This window comes from Fringilla coelebs, assembly GCF_963513975.1.
Source record: "Fringilla coelebs genome assembly, chromosome: 6".
NCBI lineage: Eukaryota > Metazoa > Chordata > Aves > Passeriformes > Fringillidae > Fringilla > Fringilla coelebs.
Genome location: NC_140034.1, coordinates 61901857 through 61925642, shown reverse-complemented (window position 1 = coordinate 61925642; position 23786 = coordinate 61901857). Strand labels below are relative to the sequence as shown.

The window sequence follows — 23786 nt, the reverse complement described above, 5'->3', positions numbered from 1 at the left end:
GCTTTCTCCAGTCCCCTCACTTGTCAGAGTATTTCTCAAAAAGAAATTGGTTTCTTATGCTTATTTTGATGAATAGGCACATTTTCCCTTACTACATCTTGATTAACCTCAGTGAGATCACTCATTAAATATGTTATCATTCACTGTTTTGAACTTCAGCAAAAACGTGGCTCCACACAGTAAGATTCTCAATTGTATACATTTTCTTACGAGACTGAATTCTCTACTCAGTTTGAGTAGGATCTTACTCCTAGATTAGCAAGTTAGATTCAGGAGTTATAAATAGCATATTCATCATTGGCAGCTTCATTGGTTACACATATTGTTCCACACAAAAACCCTACTCTAAGTGCTTTTTTATTTCACTAGAGCCATTTATTATTCATTTCACCTAATTCAGTTGCACCAGATCCTAAGGCTTCCATTGAGGTGAAATTTCCATTGAAGCCAAAAGGATTCCTGTGTTAAAAATTTTAAGTACCTCTCTATGCCTGCTTGAGTTTTATTGAGTCTGGAGTTTTATTTCTAGGTTATCAGCAAATTTAAATATTCATGGTTGATTCTCCAGTCCAGAGCTAGCTACTAATAAGAAAAAGTAAGGTGGCAAAGAGCTTATTAAACTCAGTAATATTCCCTAAATAGTGCTTATAGCTGGAGAGCTTGAGGTAGTTTTATTCAGTTTTTAGCTGGCCTACTACCTAATTCTGGTACTTTTCTGTAGAATTACTGTTTTCCACTAATGTAGGCATCTGCCTGGAAAAAAGTTTAAAAAAAAAAGGGGTCGCAATGTCCTGAAAAATAAGCTATAAATTATCATTACTGCACTGCACTCAAAAGCAGACTTGCTGGTTTTTTGGTTTTTTTAAATCACAGTAAAATGAGATGTCATTTGCAGTTAATTCACCATCAAGCTGGTATTTTAAAGGAACTGTCTTTTCTGTACAGCTCACATCACAAGGGAAGCTTCATATACGGAAACTTCTTAGTTGCAAATTGGAAATTTCATTAACATATGAATATTTCTATTGGCTCAAATACACATATTTGCCCTGAATTTTGAACACTTCGTAGTTCTGTTTTCTTTAAGTAGATTCAATGGTGATTTCTGCCACTTGAAACAAATTTAAACCCCACTGCTTGAGTCCTCAGAATCCAAAAGGAACCTGAAGCAGATATGGCTGCACATAGAATATGTGAGAGACGTTCCTGGTGATAAACTGGAGAGATGCCAAATTAAGGACTGAGAACCCAATGAAAGGACTAAAGCAACACGACCTCTAACAGAGAACCAATTCCAATGCCTCAGTCTGAGCAAGGCTTTTGTACAAAACTTGGCCAGATAAGCTCTCAGCTGTAGGAAGTCCAACTGGAACACAGGGCTTTTATATTCAGAGTTTGCTGCTCCTAATCTGAACATGATGATCCTCCTGTAGCAGTTAATTAGAACTTATGAATGAATAAATGTTGCATTTCAAGTTTATTTCATTAAGTTATTGTTAAATGGTTCATTCTGTTTTGCCCTAAGTTGTGCCCTCCCTTAAAGCTGTCCCTCAAGGTATTCCCCTCCCTTTGTTCTAGTCCTTTCCCTGCCTGTCAAGGAGATCCTGCCCCTCTTTCCCTGCCTGTCAAGGTGACCCCGCCCTTTTTCCGGAATGTTCCCTGCCACTCACCCCCTGGGCCAACCCCTGATGGAAACACCCACTTGGAACTCCCCTAATCCACGAGGCCCCATTGGTCCTTGTGTCTTTTCCCTCTCCTCCCCCTATCCTGATTGGACCCACAGTGTTGATGTCATCCCCTTGCTCCACCCCTGAAATCCCCCTATTGGTTGGTTGTCTCTATCCACCCCCTGGCTTGTAGCTGTATTTAACCCCTTGCACTGAGCTGCTTGGGGCTTTTCTGCATTAATCCCTTCATCTGGAATGAGCTTTCCCTGTGGAACCTCAAGACAAAGAGCCTCCTCCTGCCTCCTTGTCCTTGCTTCTGCCCAGCCTTCACTAACCTGGCTGTCTTCAAAGCCGTTTTCACATTCTGACTCCTCTCTCCAGCTGCAATTGCTGGTGTTCAGTAACATTTGGCCTTTCTTAAATACATTATCCCAGAGGCAATACCACTGCCACTGATGGGCTTGGCCTTGGCCAGTGTTGGGTCTGTCTTGGACAGGTAAAAACTTCTGGCAGCTTCTCCAGAGAAGCCTCCCTGCTCTCCATTCCCTACCAAAACTCAGTAACACAGACCCAATATGTATGACCACGAGCCATAACAGTAATAAAACACTAGAGCATTAGAACAATTTGTTACTTGTCAAGGTATCATCTCAGGTAACAGAATAATACAGCTGGTATTCCTTTAATTAGAAATAAAGAAAAATATACAAACTCAAAGACCTGCATATAACAAATAAACTACACAGGAAAGTAAATATATTACATAAAAAACCCCACAAACCACCACCACCACAAAACCACCACCCCAAACCCAGTCAGTCAGCTTAGTTGTTTTTTCTTGGCTTGTAAAATCAAACTATTGCATATATAGGGATAAGGCAGAGCAAACACTGATGAGTTGTCTCCTCATGTGAGGGTCAGCTGGGTGATGAATAGTGTTCTTGGTCTGGGAGATTGACACTGAGATAAAACAACTTTTTCTTCCACTGACAGTTACTTGTTGATTTGCAGACAGATGTCCCCTTGATCCTCAGAGATGGCCTAACTCGGATTTTTCTAGTAAATATTCTTTGATCTATTCCCTGGTATCTCTCCAAATGACAGCTTTGTTTTTTCCATCACATTAAGATATCACCCTTGCCATTTTGCAATAAGCACCGCTGGGGCAAACGCTGCAAACAGCTTGGCAGCAAATGGAGCAGGACAACCTCAGCCACCTGGAACATCTGCCATCTCTGGGTCTGTCACACCCTCAGGAGTGACACATCAACCACAGCCACTGTTCTCTGTAATAAGCTGAGCCTCACTTGCTTCACCCCTCTTGTCTCACTCTATCCTGGCTTTGCCTCACCTTGAAATTAGAGGCTTTAGAAAGAATCTCATGCAAAGCCTTGTGCCCACAGCTGCACAGCTGGTTTGTTTCCCAAAATAAACCTAACTTCTTATTTTACAAAAGATCATAGATAGAGAAAGGCAGGGAGTTGTGACATTTAGCTTACCATACTCATGGAAAAATCTCTTTCTCTGCTCTGCTTTGGTTTTTATTTGCTTAGTTTTTAAACCAGGCTCCATGACTGAAATGTCTTTGATAGATACACACCTAAAGATTAATCCAGTTTAAGAATCAAAGAAACTGCACATGTAAATACAAGTCTCACATTTTTTCTAACTGCAGGGTCCACAGGAATAGAGACTATGGGGGGGGGGGGGGGTTTACCCAAAGGACTGCAGAAGACGATATATTCCAAAAGAAACAATTTAAGAGACAAGAACACAAAGACATTATGCAGCTTCTTAGACAACAACTCACATACTGCCAACTGTGATGAAACAAATCAGCTAAAGACCTCCTCATTCCCATGATGTAACATCACAGCAACATTTCATTACACACCTGTGAAATCAGTGAGGTGCTGAAGAATCCATACATAACTTCAGCGAGTCTTAATTTACTGACTCGCTTGCAATATAATTAATAGAATTCAGAGCACATTTCTCAGCCATGGTACATACTGAAATACTATCTCTCACCCCAATATTAGACAATTCTTTGCAGGCCAAGCCAAAACAACATGAAAAAATAACCCTAATAATTATCACATCTGCTGCTATATCTTACACTTGTTCTGTTTAGAATCAGCAGGTAATTCTTTGACATCTCTCTATATTTTTCAGTGCTTCACAATGACTAAACACACATGTACTGCTATCACAGATACATCCATCCACCTCCATGAGCTCCAGCCCACACAAAGCCCTTCTAATGTACCAGAAAACTCCCATTTATTGTGTACCACTTTAGACAGCAGCTGTCACAAGACAGGGGAGAAAAGCTATGGTGCACTTGTGTTTAATCTGTTTTGGAGGCAATGCTCTCCCATTGCCAAAATCCCTCCTGCAGCCCCTGGAAAAATACTGCACTTTCCTTTCCATGCCCCTAGCAGGGAGCCAACTGCTTCAAACCCTTTTGCAGTTTCCAGCTCATCGCCCAAAATTACAATTTTACAGACACACTGTAAGTAACTCCCACCACTGGTCAGATCCAAGTGTTCAGATGCATTTCTTAGACCCACACACAGGACTCCAGCACATGCAGGCAGGTGTTCAAGGAATGCCTACAATTTCCAAGCATTCAATCATCTGTTTACTCCTACCTTTGACATCACAGGTTGTCCTGTCTATCTCTCACCCTCACCACTTCATCAGCAGCAGTGGTGGACTAACACTCCACAAATACAGAATAACTGTGAACCTGTCCACAAAACCAGCATTAAAAACTCCACTGACCTGTTGCACAGAAAAAAACAGCTCAATGAATTATCCAGAGTTGTTCTGTTTTAAAGGTTGCAAAAAGATGAGATGGATGCAAAACTGGGGCACTTGAGTTCATGCTGCCAGCAGTTCTCAGAGTACTATATCTGTACTCCTCTCTGCACATCAAAATGTCTTTAGAAGCCTTTAACAGGGATCCCTGCCAAGGATGCACCTGGGTTCAAGCCCACAGTGTTACGTACAGCTACAGATGTCTCTCTCCAGCCCAGCCACCATGCTGGAATCATACAGCAATGTCACTAAAAATTCCAACAGCAAAGGTTTCCAACACAAGTATCACAACTGTGTTAAATACGATCAAATGGTAATGATCACGGAGATCACAGATTTCAGCCCTGCCAGAAGAACACAAAATGAACAAAAAAGAAGCGATTTGAAGATAAAATCAGATCCTAACTATTACCAAAATTCAGTTAGAAGCATCAAGCACATACTTAAAGAAATAGCATGTATAAAGAATGGATGGAGAAAGGAATTACTAGACAGTATCTGTGAATATCCATTTGCAGTTCACCTTCAAAAAGGAAAGGCAGCCCCACAACTGTTAGGATGATTTCTCACGTCAGCCAAAGCGAATGGCAAGAGGCAATTCTTCTTAGCAGCATGCTGAATTATGTATCTGTACATAAGCCTTAAATGTGTATTTTAATTTCACCTGAGTAAATTACTGGTATAAATCCTAACCTTCTCAAATAGCTCTGAATTTTTAATTAACTTAATATCATAATTTTAACCAGGCAGTCAGAAACTATGAGTAACATATGATTCATATTCAGAAGTAAACACACCTGCTTTTCAACAACATCTCTAATTACTGCCTCATTTCACCCTTTACATGGCATTGAAGCCAATTTGGGTCATACTGTTTTTAGCTGATGACGAGTCCTTTCAGCTCACAAATAATGTATAAGATGTTGCTGTGTTGTCAGTTTGAAGGACATTTTCAAATGCACTGTGGCAAATTTAATACATGACCAAAACACATCACTTTGCTTCTGATACGCCTCACTTCCCTATGAGCCTCCACCAGACAAGGTTTTGCCAAGAACATTTAGGCTTTGATTTGAATCCTTGCTCCACCACTTTATTGTCTTAGGTCTGTGTCATAATGACTGAGGGAGTGGCACCATATACTAAATAAAACAAAGTGCTTATTTCTAATGCTAAAGAGAACAGGAGAACAAACAAACATGGGGTTTGAATACTTAGTGTGGAACATTTCTCTGTCTGCTCTGGGGTGCCCTGACCCCAGGGGAGCTCTGACTCTGACCCTCATTCATGGAGAAAGTTTCCCAGGCTTCAAGACAGACTGGAACCCACAAAAGTGTGAAACAGATTATAGAGAGCAGTGTGGGTGTGTCACTGGGTGAGAAATTGAGGTTTGGGGATTTTTAGTGTGTTGTGGATGGCAGCAGGATGGAGGGCACAGGGTGTCATCCTGGGTTTGTTCTTCTTCATGCTTCTTCCTTCTTCTCCATGGGTTTGGGGACCATTTTGTAAATGGGTAGAAAAGTCCCCATTGCAGCTCTGTGGGATGAGTTATTGGGTTAAAAGGGAAAATAATCTGGGGGTCAGCTCTTAATTGGACAGTTTAGCTTTAAAAGCCCTTGGAACAAGAGATTGTTGGGCATTTTGTGCCTTCTGATGAAAAGCTGCAGAACTCCCAGCAGTGAGACTGTCTTACTGATAACAAATAATAAACATGAACTACTGCCTCAAGTGCCTTCAATCCCAACCCAGAGAAACCCACAGCTGGTACCCCCACCCCTTGGGTGTCCTTTGGGAGACAATGAAAAAAACTTTCCTAAACTGCCTCCTGCTCCTGAAAGGACTATGTCTGTTAGGGGCAATCAGTGAAGCAGAAGGAACCCTGCTTCAAAGGTGTTCACCACCTCCCTACTCTGAGCATTTAGTCTGGCCAGGACATGCACCTTCAGAAGGCTGAAGCTGTTCTCACAGATCTGATGTGCACTTAGCCACTGAAATATGCATATGACATAAGATGGATCTGCTGAAGTTTTTAAACCCTCCAACAAAACTGAAATGTGACAAATTCTCATACACACAGCCCTGTTCATTCTCAAACCAGTCTGTATGTCAGATTTCTCAAAGTTAGCATCATTATCTTGATTTGTAGCGCACTAGTAAACTCTATACATCTTCAAAGAAAAAAATAAACTGCCTTCTGGTTCAAGTTGTATAGATTTTACTCACAGAAGCTATCGCCTTCTGACATCTACCTCTAAATTGCTTGATATAATGAGAGTACCATACCTGCCGTGCTTCCTTTGCTTGGTGTGCTAACTCATATTGTAGATCAAAACAATACAAAAGCCATGAAAAACATAGGAGTCAGAAATGGTTATGTCCTCCATTTATCAATTTTAAACCATCACTTCAATAGTTCAGAGAATCCGTGCTCTAGATACGAAGGTCCCTTTACAGCTCTAGGAAAAAAGAATGTTCTGAGATCCTTGGGTGAAGGCATCACAGGCACAGGAGCTGAAATGTGGCCTCAAGGGCTGGGTGGGCAGGGCTGGCAGCTCCATCTATCACATTCCCAGAACACATCTCCAGTGTCCTGCATCCCTCTGATGCCTCTAGTAACAGCTGTTTTAGGAAGGAATGAGCAAATTACACATGGGTTACCAGCAGGAAGGATTAGCAGCAGGGCAGGCAGGGCTCTGAGGGGGGAATGCCTTGCATGACTTCCCTGTGATACTGCCAGTGCTTACTGCTGGATGGCAGGAGACCTGGGAGGGTTTTTCCTATTTAAAACAAGGCTACAGGCAAAAATAATTAAGTAGTCAGACTTATTCTAGATGAGATGAAAATGGTAATGTCCTAGTTCATTCTTAGATAATCACTAACAATGCTGACAACTAGAAACGATGGGCTTTTAGCATTCACTGATGGACTACATCCACAGAAGTATTTAGCAGTTTTCAGAAACTATCTGAAGCAGATTTATTGACAACTGGGCTTAAGTTGCTTTAACAAACACACAAATTACTGCACAATCTCTGGGTTACAAGTGGTTCCACTAATTCAACTGTAACAGTTATTTTTCTCTTTTCATTTATTTCTTCCTTTAAAAATTCACCAATTATGATCTTCTCCATACTACAGTAACAATCCACTTCATATCCAAAAATAAACACATGGGTAAACAGGTAGTAACAAATGTGCAGTGCAAAAAGCCTCCCATCACTGAGTTAGTTAAGTTATATATAACCTCAATAAATACAAAACAAAATCAAATCCCAAATTTGCTGAATAAAGAAAATAATAAGAGTCCTATATGGAGTTTGATAACATCCCTTTCCCCCAATTTAAGGTATACAAGGAACCAGCTCTTTGTGAAACAAACTGAAAGGTAGAACTATGAGGCTGTCAGAAGCAGATTTTGAAAAAGAAAAATCTGGGAACAGGCAAAATCTAATCATGACTAGTGAGATATATTTGAATAGGCTGTGATTCTATAAAAACTGTGACTTAGAAACAAATCAAATATTAATAATTCAATAACTTGAAGTGAAAAGCAATCATCTGAATTCTGGTCTAATTTGCACAACAAATTTAGTAGAAGCAGAAGGAAACCTTGAGCTTGCACCACAGGAAACTGGTGGAGCAAACATTTTTCATTTGATGTCCCTTCTAATTAACTAAAAGTGCATGCTGGAAGCAAAAGCAGATACATCCCTGATAAAATTCAACATGGAAAGTTTCAGACAAGACAAACTTTCAGTGCAGAAAAGGCAGAAATGGAACAGTCATATCTTCACTGGAGAGAAAACATCAAGCAGAATGAAAGGATAGAAAGGAATTACTTCTTCCACATCCCATACTTCTCACTACCTAAGAAGGTGTTTTTCTGTAAAGCTTTACCTTTCTCACAATGACTTCCAGTGAATCCAGAGGGGCAGAGACATTTGTTGGGAGCTACACAAGTTCCACCATATCTGCACCCTTCTTCACAGAATGCTGCAAGAGAAAAGGAATATGTGGGTAATACTTCATTCTTTAAAACATACATTTGAAGGATAATAAGAAAAGCATCTGCATTCTAAGCAATTAACAGAATGTAGCATATTAAAATTCAGTCCACCTGCAAACAGAGAGAGAAGCAACTCACTAAAATGGCAAGAGGAAAAAAATCTCAGATTACACCATAGGCAAACCACCTCAGCAATAAAAGATTAGTAACCATCTGGAAAAAGAAGAGAGGAAAAAATACATCATATGGTTTTAATGGGGCTGATCATCTTTCCATTACATTGAATGTGCAGATGACAATTACAATGCTCTGCTAATCCACAGAAAACAGGCAGGTTGGATGGTGTTAAATACTGTGTTCCTCACCTCTATCAAATACTTCACTGAAACGTCTGTAAGCACATAATATTCTGCTTTTTAAATTTTTATTGAAAGGGCTAGAGTATGTTTTGTGGAATTAAGAAATTAAATAGGGTGAGGATCATGACTGAAAACATGAGAAGGGCTCAACCCCAATATAAATGTCTCTTCTGAGATGTGACTTTTGATGGAGCACTACTGAAGTTCTCCAGAAGTGTATGTGCCCAGTAACTAGGATTTCAAACAGCTGATGGGTCTCATCTTTTCCTGCCAGCACTGTGTGGTGTTCCTCTTGCTCACAGCCAGGTTGGCACAAAGTCCACTCAGTGTGCAAGGAGCTGCTCATTGTTTAAAGTTACTGCTTTTTATGGGGAGAGGAGGAGAGGAAGAGGAAGAGGAGAGGAGAGGAAAGGAAGAGGAGGCATCAGGACACCTCTACTCTGAGCAGGACCCTTGCCACAGCTAAGAGCAAACCCTACCCCTGATTCACTCCCTCCCCCTGAACATTCATTGAACTTCACAAGTGGCTGAGTGGGTTTGACTGCACTTAGGAGAGAAGTTACAATTAATATTTAAACAGCAGCTCTCTGCATCCTAGGCTAATAACAGATTTGCAAAGTGTTTCCTGCAAGCTAAAATCACAGATGGAGTGTTGGCAAAGAGATGTTACAAATGCTATGAAAAGGCTTGAAGTGCTAGATAACAGAAGAAATGTTTAAGATTTATTTTCCACTAGACTAAAAAGAAAATAAAGTGAATAGATTTCTAGGCATTAAAAAGAACCTTTTGCAATTGTTAACCACTTAGAGGCAAAACCCCACATCATTGTATCTCGTGACTGAACTGACAGACACATCTGCCTCACTGTAAATACATAATTCATAGCTTGCCATGCTGTTTTATGGAGGAGAAGAATCCTAAAGTGTTTTAGACAAGATCACAGCAGAATCTTGTAAGCACCCCTGGAGCAAGGCAGTGGTGTGGAGAAAGCACAGTCACACTTCCTCCCCATCAATGCACACACTCCATATGGGAATCTTCTAAAATATATCTATTTTGAAACCAGCCAATTTCTGAATGAGAAGAAGGGAAATATGGTGTAAGAGTAGTTTGGGGGTTTTTTTGCATATAAATATTTGTAAGAAAGTATAACTGTGCAGAAAGCTGAAAGTACTGGTAAGAAATACAACTCAAAGTATGCAAAAACCATGATGAGAATCAAAAAATTCTTTCCAGAGCTACTGAACACATGTTTACTCATCTCTAGTCTCAGTATTCTCAGGGAAGGTGCAAGTTAAATTCTACATCTGCATGTTTTCTGGTTGGAAATTGTGAATAAACAGAGACTTTTGTGAAGTAGTAATACATTTCTGCACAACATCAAAAGAAGCAGAATTTGTGGCAGAGCAGATATAAAGGAAAAATAAAAAAATACATTGGCAAAAAAAAAAGCAAATAGCTCATCCTTAACATATCCCATATTACACTGGGAAGGAACCACGTGGGGGCTCTTGAAAAAATTCATAAAGGGGGAAAAAATATCTTGTTTATTGTCTGTAAAAATCATGCATGTCCACTGAAAGTTGTTGGTGCTGCTAGGGACAGGTAGGTAAGAAGGCTGCAGTGAGAGCTCTCTGCAGTGCACTTTCTTTGGTACCATAATGGACAGTACCAACTTAGTACTTCTTGCAGTAAATCCTGTTAGGAGGTCAGCAAAGTGAGGTGGCCTTTTCTTCTGTTCTCTTAAAAAGATTTCTGGCAGGGAAAGGTGATGTGTCAGGGCTGGTGATGTAAAAGGTGTGCCTTTCACACCTGGGACAAAGGCAGGCAAGCCTCTCATGGGCCAAAACTCTTATCTTTCCATTCCTTCCTACAACTGTGCCTCCTATATGCATGTTTGCCACTGACATATTTTCTGAAAACCCTTTTGCTAGGATTTTTCTCCTGAGAAGCCCCAGAAAAGAAATGCAAACAATAACTGTCTGATGGCTGTGAATGTGATCTGGAGGTGTTTACCAACAGGGGCATCTCTGACTGGTTCCATGTGGATTGTTTTTAATGAATGGCCAATCACAGCCAGCTGTGTTGGACTCTGAGTCTGTCACGAGATTTTATTATTCATTCTTTCCTAGCTTTCTGATGTCTCCTTTCTTTAGCATAGTTTAATATATCATTTTCTTTTAATATATCATAAAAGAATAAATCAGCCTTCTGAAACATGGAGTCAAGATTCTCATCTCTTCCCTCGTCTTGGGAACCCTCAAACACCACCACTCATGTTCAAATGTGCTAGCACTTGTTTGCCAAGTAATTCCAAATGTTACTATCCTTTATATTTCCATCTTAGCAACTTACAGGGAAAGAAAACAATACAAAATATTTGCTCTGGGACACCCTAAGGAACTTCTGCCTTACAGGCTGCTGTGAGAAAGGCCTTTGTGCTGCCCAGGAGTCACCCAGGCACCAGCTTGTTACACAGATGTTGGAGGATGAAGCTGAGGAATAGCTGCAGGAGGAAAGAATCCAACTCTCCTTTTCCATTTTTGTAGATGCTGAAAGATCCTCTGCCACACAGACTAACTGTGCTTGTCTTTGTCACTCAGGCTTTGCTGGATTGATGGGATGTGCTTCATCCTTACATTTTTATGCAAGAGGAGAAAACCCCAAGAAGAGTGCCAGCGCTGTCGTGCTGCTTCCCAGATGGTTCTTGTACAAACCATCTCATTCCTGCATTGTAGAAGCTTGCAGGAAACAGAACATCAAACCCACGACTCTCAGAAATCACAGTTAAATCTCACAGTTAAATCAGACTAAAGGCTACTGTCCTTAACTGCTGAAAAAGAGTTCACAGTACTGGTAGCACTCCTCTGAATAATAAAAATGCTCAATACCTCTAATAATAGGTTTCAATTACATTTCAATATACAGTTCCAGTTGCTGGCAATTTTACCAAACTTCATTTATCTCAACTCTTCTCTCTAATAGTCCTGCCTCTGGCTGCAGCCTTTTAACACATTTTCTCAAAATTAATTCATTTCCAATAATGAGATTTTTTTTTTTTCCTTTACAGCATTGGCAGAAGAAATTAAGTAAAATCCTTATGTCCCATCTGTGCCTTTGCCTTATGGACAAGAGGAGCTGCTCAGCAATGAGTAGGAAACCAACTGGAGGGCCCATGCTCTCCTGAACCTACTTGCTTTGGGGCTTATGCTTTCTTCTATCTCAGAGGGGCTCTGTGATACAGATTTCCACTGTGGTTTGGACCCCTCAAAATCAGAATTTGATCTGGGGGGGTGGAATTACCAGTACCACAGAACCAGCAGTTCTAAGTGTTGATTGCAGACTGCCTCCTAGTCAAAGTTAACACAAGAAAGACAAATCATGGCTGGATCAAATATTGCTAATGTATTCCCATCGGGAGATCCTGTCTCTGAAGTCATCTGCAGGCTGGCAACCTTGATAAAAAGGAGAGGGGTTACTGAATTTACCATAAAGGTTTTTATCAGGAAAATTAAGTGCAGATGCCATTAGGGTAAAGTCTACACAAGTAAACTTCTATTGTTTAGAGGCTTATTCAGTGTTCTTTATGTAAAGGAAACAATCTGTTGATTTGAGGAAGCTTCTGCCAAAGTTAACAAATCTCTCTAATGCCAACAGATTTCTTCCTCCAACAGAAAAGCCTTTATTGTATAAAGATCTTTCCTAAATAGACATAATTAGAGGAGGAATTTTTATTTCTGATGCACATCCTCAGACATGCACAAGCTGCACTATTCTGGTTTCTGTATGGCAGCACAGTGCACTACCTCACTGGGCTACCCCAGGAAAGCAGATACTGCAGCACAGAACCCTCAAGTCCAGCAATCACCTCTCACTTTTAAGTGTAATCCAGTAGATGCTACAAAACATTTATACTTGAACCTATAAAATTGTTTTTGTAAAAGAAAAGAAATAATAAATACAGAAAGAAAATAATTACCCAACAAATTTAAAGGAACATTACTTGACTCTGAAGAGATACAAAGGTCACCTTCCCAAATAAATACTATTTTTTGATATACTAAATGCATGTGAAGTTCAAAAAGGGACATTCAGAAAAGGCAGGGAAGGGGGGAGGCACAGACTGCCTGGGTAAACAAAAATATGCAGTGTTGGAAGAGAGACAGGCTGGTGTAACTATAGAAGGAATTTGATAGTCAGCTGATGGAAGGAGCAGAATTTCATTAGCTGATTGGATTTTCTCAGACAAGCACACACAGGGGGCAGCTGGGAACAATCCAGCTGTGTAAGCTGAATAGCAGAACAGTCAGCTGGCACCAGTTGCTCAGGTGGGTTTAGAGGACAGCTGGGAAAGTGAAGAGAAAGCACACAACTGAAATAAACTAAAGGAAGGGAGCAGTAGGGGCTCTGCTCTTTTCCTCTGTACTCAGGTGTGACACTATCATCTATAAAAGCACAAAACCCTTTTTGCTTCAGTGAGCTACTAGACACAGGGTGTGACTTATTTCACCCACAGCCTGTCAAATGCCACTGGAGACCTTTCACAGCTGGCTGGAGTCAGAGAAGGACAAATCTGGCAGGAATGAACTTTGGCCAAAAGAACAGTCCTGGAAAATTTTCTTCCAACATGTTGAAGCATGAAAGGGAGCGTGGGTCAGTCTGGCACTCAGGATGCAAACACATCCAAGACTCTCAGCTGGGCAGCTCACACTTTTGTGCAACCCAATTTATGCTTCAGATTTTATGTGCAGTATGTAGGAGAGTTATGCAGAAGAGTCTATAAATTTCATATTTTCGATCAGCTGGTCTTAAATCTATTATTCCTGAATTATTTTTCTAGAAATTTCACATCCAAAAGATACTTTGCCAATGTAAGTAGTATAACTGCTGCCTAGTGTAGTCAGAATTCCAAATCCTGGCAGTACAAAATGTGTAAGTGTATGAGAGCTAAATTTGAATAAAGATCAATGAATTCAGGATTTAAGTTAGGAGATGAGGGGTTTTCAAAGTACTCAGAAAAGCATGAAGGAATTCCCTCAGATTTGGCAGGCAACACACAGTGAAAGACAGAAAAAAGGGCAAAACAGAAAATTCCCTAGCAGGATGATGAAGAAGAATAAAAAATACATCAGGAAGAAATTATGTCAAATATAATAAGCATGCACACATACTGTGTGTTAGTGTGTCCGTGTATGCTACATCATATTTATTGAAGTGGTGAACTAATATTTTAGATTTGGCAGTAGGCTATTTCAGCTGATAAAGCAGTGAATCTTTTCAACTTCCCAGTGCTCTGTCACACAGCACTTGCACAATAAAGATTTAGGTGAATTTGGAAGGCTGAGCATATCTCTCTGAAGGCTCTAAACCCTGAGCCCTTTCTTTACTGTGGTTTGATGCTAAATTCTCTTGTTGCATGGTGTTTTGCTTGACTGATATGTAATCAAGCTGTGGCCATTTGTAGGCAAGCAGCAGGCCATTCATCTGGATGCTTTCAGTGTGGGCTCCAGTGCTCCTTAGCTGGAAATGCTGAAATATTTTGAAAAATGAAACCTAGCCTCCTGAAAATTAGTACAATGAATCACAGTGATAAATACTAATAATTTCCTTTGTGCTACCCCATTAATGGAGCTTACTTTTAAATGGGCAAGTTACCCACCCTGATTAATACATTTCCATTGTTCATCTTTTCTAATGAACAAACAAGCTATATTTAATTAAATTAATTCAGAGGGCATATTGAATAGACAGAATCTGTCCCTTCTGCTCTCTTGATAAAATGGCATCTATGAAACCCTTATTAATGCCAACCTTATTTTATGGCTCTGAAGACAGATATGTGACAATTTTGAGAAATTTATTTGAAAAAGATCAATAGAAGCAGTAAGGGACAAAAGCAATATAATAAAAATTGTCCTGTGATATATTATGCTTTTGAAAGCATCTCTCACATCCCCAGATAACTGTGCTAAATGAATATTTTTGTTGCCATTTTACTGCTCTGCTTCCTCAAGGCTAGACTCTTCAATATTTTTAGTGCACCATTTTAAGCCGACTGCAGCTGTCTCTCTAGTAACCTAATAATAAGCATGACAAAATAGGGCAGAATGCTTCTTCCACAAACCAGCCCAACATCATCTTTCAAAATTCAAGCCAACAGTTTAAACTGCAAAATCAAACTGAAATTTACTTCGAGAAATGACATGACACATGGTACTACTGCAGTTTTTCTTGTGCTTATTACACTTGCTGTTTGCTTTACCAAATGGGGTTAGAATAATTCATGTTTACAAACATAACAGTTTCTTTAGAAATCAGTAATGCTTAAAGAATCCTAAGTTAAGGATAAAGAAGCATGTTTCAGAAGCACAACAGTGTGGCTTTTACATTTCCTGAATAATCCCTTGGCCCAGGATTTTTCTCCAGGGAAGCTGAGAAGCCTCAGAGCAAAGGAAAGCAATTTTTATCTCATTTGCTCCTCGTGTGTTGTGCTCATGTGGAATGTGATTGGAGATTGTTCACCCAAGGTGATTGTTCCATTGCATTCTGCTGTGAGTTGTTTTTTGGCCAGTCAGGGCCAAGCTGTGTGGGAGCTCTGGAGAGAGTCACAAGTTTTTATTACTATTTTTTTAGCATTCAGTAAGTATCCTTTCTGTATTCTTTAGTATAGTTTAGTATAGCATTCTTTAATATATAATATGGTATCATAAAATAATAAATTATCCTTCTGAGAACATGGAGTCAGATCCATCATTCCTGCCTTCATCAGGGCACCCTGCAAATACAATGCAACAGAAGCATTTTCTCTTGCTTGGTCTATTGCCACAACTTTGTAAAGACCTTACCTCAAGTTTCATTGAACTCACTGAAAAAAACCTGAATTCAGTAACAGCAGCTGCAATCCGAGCTCTGCTTGGCCCTAGTACAGTATATGGAATATTCAGACAATGTTCAAATAATTTCCCAGCAACTTACATATTACAGATCTCTCCTCCCAGTGTTCCAATCCATACAAGCACACTCTGTAGACACATTCAGCAGAAGAACAGGATTACCCCTGGTGTAACAGGAATACACTTTTAATTCCCTCTCCTTGCCTTGCCCTGCAGCACTGACAGGCATCCTCACCAGTAAAACACAAGCCTGGTTACCAATGAGAAACATTCTGTCTCAGTGTGAGAGATTTACTCTATATTGCTAAATAAAAAATCTATCCAGGCACCCTCAAATAACTGTGTGTTATGAAAAACACTGGAATGTTCAATAAGCTATAACAAAAATGCCTACAATGTTAATAAAACATTGGATTGAGGTAATTCTCTATATGAGAAGCACTATCTTTTGAAATTGTAGAGAAACTTTAAGAAAGCATTTTCAGTCACGGCTGGAAGTGAGGACGTTGACTGTGTGCAATCATAGCCTCTAAAGTCTCAAATTCAGCAATATTTTTTTAGGGTTGCTTGTACCTTATTGCAAACATAATTGAATCTGAAAAAAAACCCCTTGTTTTCATAGCTGCACAAAATATGCAATAGCAAACCAAGGAATTATTGATAACATTTAGCTATCTGAAGGTGACATTACTGGGAGGAATTGGATGAAAATGGGAAATAAAAGGGCAATGGGACTTTCAGGTTTGGATGAGGCATGTGTAAAGATGAGTAAGTTACAAATAATTTATAAAGACATTAAGAGACCTTGAGGTGTTTCTTTTTAAACAAGCACAGTAAAATTCAGGTGTTCTCACTCATTGTCTTTGTATTATGCTGCAAGTAACAGCTACAGTGAAAACATTCTCTAAAGGGCTTTTTCATCACCTTTCAAATCTTACTCATTCTCCCAAGGTGCTCCACTCAAAAAAAATCTCCTTTTTCAAAACTGGATCCCATTGTACTGACCAAGACCAGAAGGACAGGAATTGTCAGTCCCAGAGATCAGAGCCCTCTGCTTGCACCACAAGAAGGACTTCAGTAGGTGAAACTTTCAGAGCTCCCCCACCATACCCTCCAGCCCTCACTCCTTTATCAGGAGAGATGCCATGTTAGATACAGACATTTCCCCATTAAGGAACAGAATTACCAGTTAATCTCAATTTACAGAATCTACTTTACCTTGCAGCCTCTAACAGATAGAGGTCTGAATTCACTAAAGGTGCTGCCAAGAAGGCAATCAAGAGATGAAAAGCCCTGGATCCCATAAGCAATGCCCCCGGGCATTCTGTCTCAGTTCAGATCAAGTTTATATAAGGGAAAGAAAGAATAACAGAGAAAACAATGAGGAGGGGATGGAGAGGTGGAAGAAGAGACATTCAAACACAGTGCTAAAACATATCACACTAAATAATGAATTCTCCCATATAGGTCTGGATAACTTTTGCACTCCTGCACCTCTTCTGACTTCTGCAATTGATGGATCAAAAAGAGAATGCAAATAACCATTAACTGGAGACAACTAATCTCAGTTCCTATCTGTACTTTAAAATATAACATGTTTTCAGCAGCTAAAACATTACCACAATAGCAGATTCTTCTCAAAACACACAGAAGTATACTTTTAGCAATTATTTTCCCAGTGGCAAAAGACACGTTTGTCTCAGTATCAGGATTCCCCTGACATAATTTGCCAAACTGGTAAATTAGAAAAGAGACCAAACTTCAATATTTTGCCTTCTCAAAGAGACACCAGATTTTTTTCAATAGCAAAAAAAGAAGGCCTGAAAAGTGATATTGTTCTCACTGTTCCAGAGAAATTTCAGTTAAAAGCAGAGATTGCTTTTGCTCAAGCTAGTGTGACAGCAGGTGTTATACACATCACCATCAGCTTTATAATCATCAGAATATGTTGCTTTTAAATAAATCCTTTCATCTCAGGCCTTTATACATTATGAACAATTAAACCTCACAACCCCCCAGTGAGGAAGATGCATTAAGAGCCTGAACCTGCCAGGCACTTCTAGAGAACAGAGTTAACTATAACTATATAAAACAGAGAAATATCATTTAATAAAGAATGCATTTAGCAAGTAAGAGCAGAAAAGCAAATATCATCTTTGTGCGTATAATCTTCGAATCAGCCAAGAGCATTTCAGAAACCCAAGGGGCCACCCTCTCTGCTAGTGTCAATTAGTAATCTATCCCAATTACAGAGAGTCTGAGAATTTACCCTCTAAGTTCTTGGAGCTACAAGACTCCAAGGAGTGCATCACTGTCACTGCTTGTAAGAGCACATTGCTGAGTTGTGTCTTCGCATGTAATCATGCAAATATTCTAGCTGATATCTAGAAAACATGCTTAACTTTGACCTGATTTGTCCCCATTTGTATTTTTCTGTAGAGAACTGAGTAGTATCATGTCAGGGAACAGCAAACCAGCGTTAGGAAATGATGTACAGATCCTTGGCTGCTTTTACAAAGCAGTGACAGCTTGGTCACCAACCTGACTCCAGTGATTCCGCATCAGTGCACTCTCTGTTCTGCCATACAGGCTCCAGCACCATGTCTTGTCCTTCAGAAGACTGGAGTTATGAGAAATCCCTGCAGCTAGCTCAGGCAGGCCTTTAGCCAGGATATACTGGGAACATTTCTTCACTGAAGGGGCTGTCAAGCATTGCAGGGGCTGCCCAGGGCAGAGGTGCAGTCACCATCCCTGGGGTACTGAAAGGACGTGTGGATGTGGCACCTGGGACATGCGGTCGCTGCTGGGTTAACACTTGGACTCAAGGGTAAGTTTTTTCCAACTTTAACAATTTTGTGATTCTGTCAGAGGTGCTGGAATTTTCCAGAAGCACGACACTCAAAGCTTGGGGTGTCTGGCCAAAATTTTCTTTCCCAACACATGCAAAACACTCCAGCTAGTGTTTGTTCGCCTCCCAAACTGATAATGGCACTTCAGGAGCACCAAGGGACAGATGCTGCCTGGATTTTTTTAGTACTTTGGAATCATTTAGGATGATATAGTTCAACATAAATTTGAAATACCTTTCTTATGCATTAGTCTGCTAACGGTACACAGTTTGGTCTCAGTGTAGGAAAAATAAAGCACCATAAAAGACAGCTGTAATCCTTCCATAAAGTACTGTGTGCCTTCCTAATGGAATATGATTTCAAAACAGATTTCCAGTTCTACCTTCTTAGGGGATCTCGTTACAATGTTTAGTTTGTGAAAACAGACTATAGGAATACTTCCTATATATCTTGGTAATGCAACATTTAATTTTATGGTGCATAAAATGCATTTCTCTTAACAGATGTATCCATTCCCTGATATCATGACTAAACTGCTTCATATCCATAAACGCTGTGTGGGGAACTGGGGAAGCTATGGCATTTATCTTTGTGGTTGTGGCACACACTTCTGCTTGGTCCTAACATCCTGCTCCCCTGAAGAACAACAAATTTAGTTTTGAATGCTCTTAAGATATTTGATCACATGCATGCCATATATATTCTTACATATATTTTTTGATTATGCACATGAAGTGTCCCAGCTGTGCATTCTAAAGTTTGTAAGAGTTACAAGACAGTTTGTAGATAAGAAATGACTAAAATAAATAAATAATTGTGGTATTTTCTGGGGTGCCCCGTCATGGGGAGGAAAGAGTGATCTGACTATGTTCTTGGAAGGCTAATTTATTATTTTATGATATTATATTGTATTATATTAAAGAATGCTATACTAAAACTATACTAAAAATAGAGAAAGGTTACAGACAGAAGGCTACAAAGAATGATAATGAAAACTCGTGACTCCTTCCAGAGCCCTGACCGTGATTGGTCATTAAGTCAAAATAATTCACATGTTGGGTAAACAATCTCCAACCACATTCCAAAGCAGCAAAGCACAGGAGAAGCAAATGAGATAATATTTTTTCCCTTTTTCTCTGAGGCTTTTCAGCTTCTCAGGAGAAGAAATCTCGGCAAAAGGATTTTTCAGAAAATATGACAGTGACAAATAATTTTTTTTTAAGTGCAATATCAAGAAATTTTCCACAAAATGAAATTCAGCCTTTAGCTTGTCATAGGTTAGCCCTTTTCCCAAATTACAGTTAACATCCCATTTAATCATGTCCAGTCAAAAAAAAAAAATCAGATTTTGCTTTGCATTGAAAAACTTTAGGATGGAGGAACATAACTGCAATATTCCTTAATTAATTCAGAGAAAACCATGTGCATATGTTTCACAGCTGAGAAGAATGACTGTGAGGACCCACCAGAGCTACACAGCAGTTGTACCTCTGCACAGATCCTGTAGATAACCTACAAACAATACAGGGCAGGAAGTGATCTGGGAGAGGAGGAAGGGACAGTTCTATGATCCGATTTGTGGAAATTCTTCCCTAGGTAAGTTGTGATATGAAATAAGGTAAGATTCCTTTGATTGTCAGCTTTCTCCAGTTGCCTGCTACGACTGGCCTTGGCAAAGGAGAGTGAGGCATTTCTGAATATCTGTAGAGGCATGTTTCTGTTCTCAATATCTTCATTCTGAGACTTTCTGCAGTCTGGTAACAGCAGCTATGGCAGATGATGAGTACCTGACTTCATAAAACACAAACAATTTTAATGCCCCAGTCCTGCCCTCTGATGCAGCTTGCTTACTCGATCTGTGAGTGGTTTTACTGAATCTTCTAAAAATAGCTTCCAGAAACATATTACTGGAATCTGCAAGTATCCTCTTAAAAGAGCAGGCAAACGAGCTCCACAAAGTTCATGTTCTTTGAAATGTCACAAATCATAGGAGTGACTTCTGTGAGAATTAACTTTTCTGAAATACTTGGGTTAAAGCATAAATAGACAGCTACAAAGGAAATATCTGAAGACCAAATTAAAATTATTAGATCGAAGGGTTGATGCAAAGGCATCTCAAATATGTCAGCACCATGAGCAACCAGGATCTGGACTAGAAGGGAAATTGCTTCAGGCCATGTTTATTTTATCAATCAAGTATAAACTATGGTAAATGAGAATGTTCTTTGCAGTGCAATGGCACATGGCTTTGATTCTCTTGTTCATATGAAAATGTCACTCATCAGGTATAAGAAATAAATCAATGCCATGTCAAGGTTCAATAAAATAATCAGAAATACAATACACTGTAGTATATTGTCTCATGCAGTACCTAGTGTTCATGTGCCTTACTGGAAATCAGCATATGCTCAGCAGAATTCTGCATGAGAGTTTGTTTGCTACTCAGGCCAAGAATAAGATATATATATATATGTGTGTGTGTAGTATGGAGATGCATACATCGGATACAACAATTCTGCTTATTTTGAAAACATTAGTATTTATTTCAAAGATACTCATCTGACCTGCTGGAAAGCAGCTCTGTGGGAAGGACCTGAGCATCCCCGTGGACAACAAAGTGTCCAAGAGCCAGCAGTGCCCTGTGGCCAGGGAGAGCAGGGCGGTCCTGGGGTGCTTTAGGGAGAGCCGTGCCAGCAGATTGAGGCTGGTGATTCTGCCCCTCTGCTCAGCCCTGGGGAGGCACATCTGTAAGAGCCTGAATGAGAGATGTGGGACTCCAGGCAGCTCTCCAAAATGCAGTTTATTCCATCCAAGACGTTGCAGCAGTCCAGGGTCGTGGACAACAGAGCCTGTGCCCACAGCTGTCAGCTCCAGCTGCAGGCAGGCCTGGAGACCCTTTGGTTTTGTTACAATGCATTATAGACTTTTCTTTGCTGAGCCTCTTAATACAGTAGAACCAATCTATGCCTTGACTATTATCTATAGCCTATCATAACTACTGTCATTACCATATTCATGTTACTATTCTCCAATCACTAAAAGTCAGTACATTACAGTTTAAGCCAGAAGTTGTTATTCAGTTTTCTTGCAGTAGAAAATTCTGAGGCCTTTTTTCTACTTGCCACCTCAGCAGGCTTGTTTGCCTGTGCTATCTTTCTGCCTGGTAAAAACATCTTCTTGTTTGGGGTGGGTTTATCCCTTGCTCTAAGTCATAAAATCCCCTTCTGACTAACACACCCTTTGCCTCCTTGGTTACCCAGTAAGACTGGCTCAGCAATTCTTTTCTTCTATATCAAAACTTACTTCCAACTCTATTCCTTCTTCAGATTCTACATTCAAAAATCTTTCTGCCAAGCATCCATATCTGTGAGACTTTCTTGTCAAACTTTCACCCTTCCCAACACACATCTGCAGGGCTGTGTCCTGTCCAGGGCTCTCAGCACAGGAGAGACATGGAGCTCCTGGAGGGTTCCCATGGACAGTGACAGGGGGATGAAGGGATGGAGCATCTGGGCCTGTTCAGCCTCCAGAAGAGAGATGAGCCTGAGAGGGGGAGCTGCCAGTATGTGCAGGGAAGTGTCAGAGGATGGAGCAGGCAATGGGCAGGAAGGGATGCACGGGAAGTTCCCCCTGGATATGAGGAAGAACTTCCCTGTGCACTGTGTATTGGAGACTGTGCATTGGAACAGGCTGCCCAGAGAGGGTGTGGAGTGTCCCTCAGTGGAGATATTCCAGCACTGCCTGGTTGTAATCCTGGGCCATGTGCTCTGGGATGACCCTGCTTGAGCAGGGAGGATGGAGCAGACAACCCACTGTGGTGCCTTTCAATCTTGTCCATTCTGTGATAGCTTCCAATTCCATAATGTGAAGTTGAAAATATGCCTAATTACACCAGGTAGGAAACAGAAGCAAAGCACCACAAGTGCTTCATTACTGTATTGTTTCACTCATACAAATTGTAGCAGACTAAAGGAACTTTTCAAATATCTTCCAGTCCATTCCAGTGGGAAAAAAAAAAAATCACTCCTGAGATCTTAAACCTTAAGTGTTCTCACACAAGCGGCTATGTACAGAAGTAATTTCTGTTTAGCCACTTTTTAAGCATGATTTGACTTTTAAAAAAAAGTATATGCTTTCACTGAGCAGCACCAAGTGGTCATTTCTAATGTACACTAACAAAACAAGTCAAATTGTGGGGAAAAGGTTCTCTCTGGACAGCTCTGTGAAACTTTATGCACACTACTGTTAAATTGTTGCTGTTTTCTTCTTTTTTTTTCCAAAAAAATCTCCCAGTAAAATTACCCAGTGTGTTCTACACTATGAATAATAGTGCATAGCAAAACGAAAATAAATCTCTTATAGTGTACATAATCTGTCATTAATAGCAAACAAAACTACTGCTGCTGGATAGCACTGGAATAATATTTTCTGTTGTTGTATAAACAGAAAACTTCAAATAAAAATAGAGACTGCACAGAAGCAAGCTTCTGCTTAAAATTACTCTCACTCCTGTGCACTGCAGCTGACATGTTGACATTTCAGGAACTGACATTTTATTATCAGACCAGAAATCTGATAATTCCACAGCCACCAAATGGGCTTGAAGAAGGAAAGTAATGGGCAGCAGCACCAAACCTGTGCAGAGAGAAATCTGCTGCACAGGAGTGCACAGCCTGACAGGCTTGTACTTCTGAGAGGCAATCCAGAGTCTGAAGTCATCTATTTAACCACCAAAGAGCCAGCAACAGGGGAAGAGAGACTCCTGACACTGCCATGCCTGTAGTGCACTGCCAAGACTGTTCCATCCATCTAAAATAAACCTTTTAAATTGTGGTCTGTATGGCACATTAGCCAGCACAGTCATTCTCAAGCTCCAGGGGGCTGGCAGAACACCAAAAGCTATAGGGCAAGATAAAGACAGTGCATTTTTTACAGTGGAGTGTCAGATACAAGTTGGGATGCTGCTATTGCCATGAAAAAGCTCTGCTTTCTCAGGGTCCACAACCCCATTTACTCAATTGACCAGTGTCAGGGTATTTAAATACACATTACATTAAGAAGCTGAATGGAGATACTTAAGTAAGAATTGATTTTTGTTGTTTCCAAAGGACACATAAAGGAATAAGATACTTCTGTGTCAGTTAAATACTCTAAGGGAATTCAGCCTAGGTAATTCACCTATTTGCTAT

The 23786-nt window shown here is 40.1% G+C and overlaps 1 protein-coding gene across 1 annotated transcript in view; it reads right to left on the bottom strand.

The window, feature by feature from the left end:
- Nucleotides 1–23786, bottom strand: part of NELL1 (neural EGFL like 1) — a gene marked incomplete at both ends in the record, with an annotated part of 282292 nt that overhangs the window by 60024 nt on the left and 198482 nt on the right. The window contains one exon of the mRNA XM_084207298.1: nt 8388–8483. Within this exon, the coding sequence (XP_084063424.1) occupies nt 8388–8483 (96 nt within the window). The remainder of the gene's footprint in view (nt 1–8387; nt 8484–23786) is intronic.